This window comes from Hyperolius riggenbachi, chromosome 5, assembly GCF_040937935.1.
Source record: "Hyperolius riggenbachi isolate aHypRig1 chromosome 5, aHypRig1.pri, whole genome shotgun sequence".
In the NCBI taxonomy this organism is placed as follows: domain Eukaryota; kingdom Metazoa; phylum Chordata; class Amphibia; order Anura; family Hyperoliidae; genus Hyperolius; species Hyperolius riggenbachi.
In genome coordinates this window covers 261,266,528-261,277,177 of record NC_090650.1, presented here as the reverse complement: position 1 = coordinate 261,277,177, position 10,650 = coordinate 261,266,528, and the positions used below count along the sequence as shown (strand labels likewise).

At 40.2% G+C, this 10,650-nt stretch overlaps 1 protein-coding gene across 1 annotated transcript in view; it reads right to left on the bottom strand.

The window, feature by feature from the left end:
* Positions 1-3,465: 3,465 nt before the first annotated feature.
* The window catches only part of LOC137519377 (collagen alpha-2(IX) chain-like), a 132,182-nt gene continuing 124,997 nt past the window's right edge, over positions 3,466-10,650 (bottom strand). Inside the window, exons 28-29 of the mRNA XM_068238333.1 lie at positions 6,146-6,223; positions 3,466-4,026 (exon numbers count right to left, since the gene is read on the bottom strand). Coding sequence (XP_068094434.1) covers positions 3,836-4,026; positions 6,146-6,223 — 269 coding nt within the window. The 3' untranslated portion in view covers positions 3,466-3,835. The remainder of the gene's footprint in view (positions 4,027-6,145; positions 6,224-10,650) is intronic.

The following is a 10,650-nucleotide window of genomic DNA, read 5'->3' as shown; positions in this document are numbered from 1 at the left end:
AAACAGAAGAGTGAATTTTTGCTGATGAACATGAAGCAATCATGTCTGATATCTGATGTCTGATGTCCTTCTTCTGTACAACGCCTTAACATGTTGCTTCTGGATCCACCCTCAGAGAACGCTTGAGAAACAGGTATCCAACTACCTTGGGTTAACAATCACTTTGGACACCCTGTGGACTGAGGAATCTCTGGAACTTTTGGGTGTGCAGGCTTGACCTGTGGCCAGAGCTGCAATAATTTGCCATGGAGCCCCCCTTCAAGTGTCTTATCTGAAAAGACATTCAGTGCAGCTGAAGGCATCGTGGCAGACAAGCAAAGTCGCCTATCACACAGCAGTGTCAATTACTTAACATTTATAAAAATTGGATATCAGAGGGTTAAAGTAAGAACATGTAATAAAGGTCCTAGTTTTTTTTTTGGATTATTACACATTATTACCTTCAAACATGTCTGTTACTTCAGGCCTCATGTCCTCCCTGCACAACCACCCAGTATGTAACTTGGTCCTACTTCCATTGGTTTTACCCAAAAAATGATTAATATGATCACCCTAACACATGCCAGTTACTTCTGGCCTCATATCGACCCTTGCCAAAGGCACAACTATCCTGCACCACCAATCAGTATGTCATCTGGTCCTATTTTGAATGGCTTTGCTAAAAAAAAAAAAAGAAAAAAAAAAAAAAAGAGATTATTATTACCCTTGCTCCTGCCAGTCACTTCGGGACTCATGTCCACCAAGTCCACAGGCAAAGCTATCCTGCGCCACCATCCAGGTAGTTACCCAATTTTTCAGGCAGGTAATTGCAATTTTTAGGCAGGTAATGTTAGGCAGATGATTGCAATTTTTTTTAGGCCTGCAGTGTGGCTGCAAAATAAATAAATAAATACATAAATGATTGCCCAATTTTTCAGGCCTCCAAAGTGGCTGCAAAAAGTGTTTAAAGCAGGTATTTGCAAAAAATTTTAGGCCTCCAGTGTGGCTGCAAAAAAAGGTAAACTATTGCCCCGATTTTTAAGGCCTCCAAAGTGGCTGCAAAAAGAAAAAATGTTTTAGGTAGGTAATTGGCCAATTTTTCAGGCCTCCGGTGTGGCTGCAAGAACGCAGGTCTCACATACTGTGGCTGCAATTCAAAATGTTTAGGCAGATAAATGCTTTCAGGCATCCCAGACAGTGGCTGCACATAATTGTTCGGCAGGTAAACATGGCACATATTCTAAAGACCCTAATTTGAAAACTCTAGAAACCATATATAATTTTTGGCATTTACACATAAAAAAATCCTCTGCATAAAATGTATTTTTGGAGGAACATTACACCCTTGACCCACCCCCCTCCGCCATGCCAGTGTCTGGGTTTTTGTACACCTCGTTCACCTTTTCAAAAGAAATTGTGGCTGCAGAGATACCCTGAAAGTTTTTGATGTTCACCAGCTATTAAAGTCAATGGAGCTTGCCGTGAACAATCATTTATAAACTTTCACTGTCAATTTCACGAATGTAAAATCCTGATGTTCGCATCACCTTATGTCACATTTGAAGGAAGGGTATTTCTTATTTTTATAAATGTCACAGAGTGATTCACTAGTTGCAGGGCATCAAGCAAGAACCAACAGGGTGCATGACCTGCACCCAGATATTGAGGAAACCCCCAAACGAAAAAAATTAACTTTAGCTTGTAAAGCAGTCTTCTAATATAATGTAATGAGCAGGGCTGGATTTGTACTTTCCAGTGCCCTAGGCCCAGTACCACCAACCGCCCGCTCCCCCCCCCTCCCCCCCCCCCCCCCCCCCCCCCCCACACACACACACACACACACACACACACACTCAATATCATTCTGTCCAACACCCTGACTAGCGATTACTTTTTTGCAGGAGGAAATGCCTGTTTACTGACTCGTGTATACCTATGAATGTTTTCTCTCTGAAAAATGATGAATGATTGTTTTACCTGTCAGAGCAGTGAGTCCCCAATGCCTGGTATGCACCAGATAGATGGTTGGAATCGATTTTCCGATCACTTATACAAAGTCGACCAGAAAAATTATCAGAAATCAGATTGGACCTGTCAGAAATAATTGATTCGACCGGTCTATCTCATGGAAAATTGCATGGGGTGTAGCAGAACAGTTCTTCTCCCTCACTGCTCTTCTGTAATCACAGACCTGTTGCATTTATTTTCTGTTGTTTAGGCTCGTTACACACCAAAAGCGTGCAGGAGAACGGCGCCTGCACGCGTTGCGGCGTGTCGTCGGGAAACTCCGGTGCGACGCTGAGTAGCGGCGGTGGTAGTTAATTACCCCGAAGGGGAAACGGCGATTCCCGACGATAAAATGCGCCGGGACGCGTCGTACCGCAACGTATCGAAACGCAGCGTCGGGTGTGAAAGGTAAAAGGAAAGTCTATGGACTTTCCTTTTACCTTGGTTAACGCAAAGTATAGACTTTGCGTTAAAACGCCAGAAGTGGGCTCTGGTGTGAAAGAGCTCTCATTGTTCTGATTCTTTTACAGATTTTTTGTTTTGTTTTTACTGTTTGCCAACATGGTACAAATATTTTTATTTTTTTATTTTTAGTATAGGTTTTTACTTTTGGTATACAAAACAGAAAGTAACAATACAAAAGTGTACAACAGTACATATGCAATTATAATTATAGAGGAGTTGTCTGTCTCATACATCTGCAGTACTGCTGCCTTTAAAATGAGGGCTAAGATAAAATGGGGTTAAGATTTAGCTTAGTAGGGGCTGCCATAAATTTCTCAAGGAAAAAAAAAACCTTATCTCTTTCTGTACAATCCAGGGGGAGAGAGGAGAAGGAATGGCTCAAGTCATTAACAGAGTCTGACTAGCAATACACTGTTTAGCCCAGCTTGAGTTGTAAAGTGGAAATGATAATTCTGTTAAAATGTTTACCTTACTGGATCAGGAATTCTGTCTACAACCAGAGTCACAGACTGCGCAGCAGGCACATAGTGATCCAGGTTTCTCTACACCCCTGGCACTAAACTGAAGCTTGTATGTTCAGGAGATAGCACGGTCTCATCGCACACCACGAAGTAAGGAAAATACATGGAGCTCTGGAATTCTGACTGTGTGTGCAGCAAAGCAGGTTGGCTTCGGAGAAGGAGAAATTATTTATTTTGACATGCAGCCTCTTATCTCTCTCAGGTCCTGTCGCCCTTTTATCCTTCTGAATTTTCAACGCCAAAGGCCATGGCCTTTGTGGCCTTTCCAGAAATCCGGCACTGGTATTGAGTCCATAAAAAACATTAAATCCACCTTAAAAAAATAACTTGATGTATGAAAAATGTCACACAGTCACACATGATGTAAAGGTTACCCTTACTTTGTGAGGGAGAATTAATTTAATCATTTTAATACAATTTAAAAAAGTGAAACTAGACAAAAGGTTTCCTTGTCTGGAGGATGGCAGCTTCCACTGAATTCAGCTAGAATATGAACGCTATGAACTCTCTTTATTTGTGAACTTTGTACATGTCAATCCAAACAAAATGATTTTTACATTGATATTACATATTTTAATTGCCTTATTTTCTCTTTCTTAACATACTTATCCAGTAGAAGGGAATGTCCTGCTTGTTCCCCCATAATCCCAACATGTAAAAAGGATTAATGTACAATGTACGGTAAAATTACATAAGTACCCAATGGGAGGGAAATGTTTGTCAGGATGCAGAAATCATCCTATGTAATCGGCATGTCCATAAACCTCCCTCATAATGTCTGTACAGATTCTCGGTGGTCCCAAAAGCAGAGAACAAACTGATGCCGTTATCATGTCCTCTTATCTGTCCATCTATATGTTCACTTAAAACACTTTCCTGAGTCCCTGCTCGCTCAGCATGGATGGAGAACTGATACCACAGTCCCTGGCTTCACAGAATCCTGGGACACCTGCTGCGCCTGGAAGTCCTTGCCGTCCTTGAGGACCAGTGTAACCAGGAGGACCTGCAGGTCCAGGTATGCCATTCTTGGCAACTCCAGGATATCCGGGATAGCCTATAGAAAAAAGAAAATGGTGAAAGCCAAAAAGATATTGCCATACAGGAGAGGAATCTATAGAAAAACACACCTCCGATGCGGATGTTTTCATAGTAAATTTGTACTATATTACAGCATATATCAAGATGTTTAAATGATGACATTTCCACATTGACATTTTCCATTTCATGCTCTAACTAGCCTAGAATCATTATGCACCAATTTCCCCATCTGTATTTTGTTGGGATGTAGGAGAAACCAAGATTCTAAAAAGCAAACCCAAAGTCCAAACATATAGTGTCCTAACTTAGAGGTGAACCATGCACCCCAATGCTGCAAGGCAAGAGTGCTATCCACTAGGCCAGTGTTCCCCGACCCTGTCCTCAAGGCCCACTAACAGTGCATGTTTTGTGGAAATCCACACAGGTAGGTAATCAACTCTGCTGAGACACTAATTACCTCACCTGTAAATGTTTGTGGTTTCCTACAAAACATGTACTGTTGGTGGGCCTTGTGGACAGGGTTGGGGAACTCTGCATTAGGCCACCGTGGAACAATGTAATATGATCATAATGCACTTCATAACCAACCTTATTATTTAACACTGAACTCTATGTTAATGGATAATTGTGCATTTTAGAAGCAAATATAGAAGCCTGTTGAAAATGTGCATTACATGGAATGCCACCTCCTAAGCCAATGGAAGCATTATAACTTATGATCATGGGGGGAGGAGTGTATTTTCTATAGTGTCCAGCTGTTGGTGAAATATTGATGCAAAGACAATTGCGGCAAACAGAGTGCGGCCTTACATGAGCTTTCTAGGAGAATAGAGGATACTCATATGTCACTCGTAAAACAGGGACCACACCTTCATATAATAATCACATAGTGTTGGAGCATACAAACGCTTGTAATTTAAAATTAAAATAATTATTTTTCTTTGATGCCAGCAAATATTTATATTTACTGACTTATCATTATGAAGGTCTTAAATCAAATAAACAAGATAAAAATGTGCATTAATAAGACTGGGTTAATGTGTTATAATAATATTACAATATTTGCTGTTCTCCTCCTGTACTTTTTTTTGTTGTTTACCTTAATGCTTTGTTTGACCACTAGCCGCGTCAGCTGCAGTATGTCTACGCCCTGCGGTTGCTCACTAGCCGCTCCAGGGGCGTAGATATTTGTCTTCTTGTTTCTATGGGCGGTGGGCGCAAATGCGCGCCCCATGCCCCTACGTGCGATGTGCTAGTACACTGATCATTGATCAAAGTGACGGTATCAATGAACGCCAGCATCAATAAGATGCCTCCGGTCATCGTAATTACGGGAGTAACACGTCCACACATACTTCCTGTTAGCGTACTATTAGTACGCTAACAGGTAATAATGCCCAAGGACATCTTGTGGCCAAATAGTAAAATTACACCTACATACATTTTTCTTTTACTAAAAAGACCTACACATGCAATTAAAATTAACTCCTTACCTACCACATTTTCCAACAGTTACCCAAACACAACTTTTGCATAAAAAAATGACAAAGAAAAAGAATACATAAATAGTTACCTAAGGAACTGAACTTTTTTAATATGTATGTCAAGAGGGTATTACTGTTATTTTTGAAAATATAGTAAATAGTGATGGGCGCAAAACTGAAAATGCTCATTTATTTCCAAATAAAATATTGGCGCCATACATTGTACTAGGGAAATATTTTAAACCTTGTAATAACTGGGTGAAATAGGCAAATAAAATAGGTACGCTGTATAATAATGAATCTTTCCCATTTTTTATTATTTCCATTAAAATGCATTTGGCATAAAATCATTCTTATCAAAACATAGCACCCAAAGAAAGCCCAATTGGTGGCAAAAAAAACCAAAATATAGATCATTTTGTTGTGATAAGTAGTGATAAAGTTATTGGTGAATGAAAGGGAGAAGCGCTGAAAGGTTAAAAAAAATTGCTCTAGTCCATAAGGGGAAAAACCGCTTAGTGGTGAAGTGGTTAACTCACTGCTAAACTATTTTAAAGTGCTTTATTTCTATTCAGAACTAGCTGCTGGTGCTGAAATATCCATACACAATACAAATATCAAACAGTGATTAGCATCAAATATATTTACTACCTCTTGGTCCTTGAGCGCCATCTGGGCCTGGTAAACCAGTGCCTTGGTCTCCTCTTTCTCCTTTTCCACCTTTTTCACCTGAACAATATGACAGTGTTAATACGTATGCATAAAGATTCAAAACATGATATATTTACTAATGAATCTACCAGTGGAACTTCAGACAAAAATGTTTTCTTATCTTTAGGTTTGATTAGAATGAGGGAAGGTTAGGACCGAAGTCAGGTTTTTATTTTTGTCCTTACTTGTTTTGTATATAACTATAATCAATGTTCAGCCACACACCCCAGTGTCCTCACCACACACTTCTTACTTTCATACTATTGCTCTCCTCATTCCTGCCATGTCTCTTCCCCTCCAATCACACCCTTTCCTCCCTCATAGTCACATCATAAAGTGGCCTGTGTACCAATGCACACCCCGCCAACAGTTTCAGATGTCCTGAATGGGCAGGACCTAAATTGCCACTCCAGAAGTCCGTCATAGATTAAACACAATAATCTTTATTAACTCATATAAAAATACTTCAAAAGGGTATCCATAAGGGCAAACCCATGATGGTTGCACTTGTTAAAATAACAGAAGGGCTAAATGTACAAGGTCCTACCAATTACAGGGCCTCCATGTGTCAAATCGTATGTTTGTATGGGTGCCAAGCATTCCCAGAGATGGCTTAGGTGGAAATGGGGTAATACAGACAGTGGTGATTTGCAATAAACATGGCAAAGGGGTAGCCATATTTGAGTTGGATTTGGGTTCTCCCTTTGCTGACATTATTCTACTATGGTGTAGTTGGCATGAATACAGTAGGTAACTTCCATCTCTATGTTATGCTGTGAAATGAACAAGATAACTTTATTGACAAATCGGATATTAAGTGTACAGACAACGTCTCATTTCAATTGTGGAACCTCTGAGGTCATGGTTTGTCTTTAGTGCTTCAGGCACTTCTACAAGCATTTGAATACTAAACATTGACTATTGTATTGGTTGATCATCTGTTACAAATATAATATATATATATAGATATATATATATATATGTATATATATATATATAGATATATATATAGAGAGAGAGAGAGAGAGAGAGAGAGAGAGAGAGAGAGAGAGAGAGAGAGAGAGAGAGAGAGAGAGAGAGAGAGAGAGAGAGAGAGAGAGAGAGAGAGAGAGAGAGAGAGAGATAGATACTGAGGTTACTGTGTAATTAACATAGTAATAGATTGTTGCCAGTCTCAACCCCAATGATATTTTATCAAGCAAAACCGACATGGGTTTGCCTTGCTGATTGCCATGTCTTTTGAACTATTTTTTTTTACATGACTTGTGACTCTTGCCTAGATTGCCTTTTTGATATTTTTGATACTCTGAAGGCTGGTCACGTTCAGTCCAATCAACACACCCCCACATTATAAAACCTGATCATACAGGCAAACATTTATTTATTTATGTTTTTGCCACTTAGAGAATGGTAGAGATGAGTTTTGATGAATAAGTATTCTTTATCTACAGGAGATAGAATTAACATCGCTGAACAAAACTTTGCACAAGGCTAAAAAAAATCAGAAGACCTTGCTAATTCTGGTTCTTGAAGAAAGAATAAAATACTAATTTGTAGAATTAAGAGCTTGTCTCTATTGTAGAGTCTCAGACAAAGTTTAACCACTTCAGGACCACAGTCTTTTCGCCCCTTAAGGACCAGAGCCTTTTTCTCCATTCAGACCACTGCAGCTTTCACGGTTTAATGCTCGGTCATACAACCTACCACCTAAATGAATTTTACCTCCTTTTCTTGTCACTAATACAGCTTTCTTTTGATGCTATTTGATTGCTCCTGCGAGTTTTACTTTTTATTATATTCATCAAAAAAGACATGAATTTTGGCAAAAAAATGATTTTTTTTAACTTTCTGTGCTGACATTTTTCAAATAAAGTAAAATTTCTGTATACATGCAGCGCGAAAAATGTGGACAAACATGTTTTTGATAAAAAAAAACCCATTCAGTGTATATTTATTGGTTTGGGTAAAAGTTATAGCGTTTACAAACTATGGTGCCAAAAGTGAATTTTCCCATTTTCAAGCATCTCTGACTTTTCTGCGCACCTGTCAGGTTTCATGAGGGGCTAAAATTCCAGGATAGTACAAATACCCCCCAAATGACCCCATTTTGGAAAGAAGACATCCCAAAGTATTCAGTGAGAGGCATGGTGAGTTCATAGAAGATTTTATTTTTGTCACAAGTTAGCGGAAAATGACACTTTCTGACAAAAAAAACAAAAAAAAAAAAGTTTCCATTTCTTCTAACTTGCAACAAAAAAAAATGAAATCTGCCACGGACTCACTATGCTCCTCTCTGAATACCTTGAAGTGTCTACTTTCCAAAATGGGGTCATTTGTGGGGTGTGTTCACTGTCCTGGCATTTTGGGGGGTGCCTAATTGTAAGCACCCCTGTAAAGCCTAAAGATGCTCATTGGACTTTTGGCCCCTTAGCGCAGTTAGGCTGCAAAAAAGTGCCACACATGTGGTATTGCCGTACTCAGGAGAAGTAGTATAATGTGTTTTGGGGTGTATTTTTACACATACCCATGCTGGGTGGGAGAAATATCTCCATAAATGACAATTGTTTTATTTTTTTTTACACACAATTGTCTATTTATAGAGATATTTCTGCCACTCAGCATGGGTATGTGGAAAAATACACCCCAAAACACATTATACTACTTCTCCTGAGTACGGCGATACCACATGTGTGGCACTTTTTTGCACCCTAACTGCGCTAAGGGGCCCAAAGTTCAATGAGTACCTTTAGGATTTCACAGGTCATTTTGAGAAATTTCGTTTCAAGACTACTCCTCGCGGTTTAGGGCCCCTAAAATGCCAGGACAGTATAGGAACCCCACAAATTACCCCATTTTAGAAAGAAGACACCCCAAGGTATTCCGTTAGGAGGATGGTGAGTTCATAGAAGATTTTTTTTTTTTTGTCACAAGTTAGCGGAAATTGATTTTAATTGTTTTTTTTCACAAAGTGTCATTTTCCGCTAACTTATGACAAAAAATAAAATCTTCTATGAACTCACCATACTCCTAACGGAATACCTTGGGGTGTCTTCTTTCTAAAATGGGGTCATTTGTGGGGTTCCTATACTGCCCTGGCATTTTAGGGGCCCTAAACCGTGAGGAGTAGTCTTGAAACCAAATGTCGCAAAATGACCTGTGAAATCCTAAAGGTACTCATTGGACTTTGGGCCTCTTAGCGCACTTAGGGTGCAAAAAAGTGCCACACATGTGGTACCGCCGTACTCAGGAGAAGTAGTATAATGTGTTTTGGGGTGTATTTTTACACATACCCATGCTGGGTGGGAGAAATATCTCTGTAAATGACAATTGTTTGATTTTTTTTTACACACAATTGTCCTTTTACAGAGAGATTTCTCCCACCCAGCATGGGTATGTGTAAAAATACACCCCAAAACACAATATACTACTTCTTCTGAGTATGGCGATACCACATGTGTGACACTTTTTTGCAACCTAGGTGCGCTAAGGGGCCTAACGTCCTATTCACAGGTCATTTTGAGGCCTTTGGATTCTAGACTACTGCTCACGGTTTAGGGCCCCTTAAATGCCAGGGCAGTATAGGAACCCCACAAGTGACCCCATTTTAGAAAGAAAACACCCCAAGGTATTCTGTTAGGAGTATGGTGAGTTCATAGAAGATTTTTTTTTTTGTCACAAGTTAGCGGAAAATGACACTTTGTGAAAAAAAAAACAATACATATCAATTTCCGCTAACTTGTGACAAAAAATAAAATCTTCTATGAACTCATCATACACCTAACAGAATACCTTGGGGTGTCTTCTTTCTAAAATGGGATCACTTGTGGGGTTCCTATACTGCCCTGGCATTTTACGGGCCCAAAACTGTGAGTAGTCTGGAAACCAAATTTCTCAAAATGACTGATCAGGGGTATAAGCATCTGCAAATTTTGATGACAGGTGGTCTATGAGGGGGCAAATTTTGTGGAACCGGTCATAAGCAGGGTGGCCTCTTAGATGACAGGATGTTTTGGGCCTGATCTGATGGATAGGAGTGCTAGGGGGTGACAGGAGGTGATTGATGGGTGTCTCAGGGGGCGGTTAGAGGGGAAAATAGATGCAATCAATGCACTGGGGAGGTGATCGGAAGGGGGTCTGAGGGGGACCTGAGGGTTTGGCCGAGTGATCAGGAGCCCACACGGGGCAAATTAGGGCCTGATCTGATGGGTAGGTGTGCTAGGGGGTGACAGGAGGTGATTGATGGGTGTCTCAAGGTGTGATTAGAGGGGGGAAATAGATGCAAGCAATGCACTAGCGAGGTGATCAGGGCTGGGGTCTGAGGACGTTCTGAGGTGTGGGCGGGTGATTGGGTGCCCGCAAGGGGTAGATTAGGGTCTAATCTGATGGGTAACAGTGACAGGTGGTGATAGGGGGTAATTGATAGGTGATTGATGGGTAATTAGTGG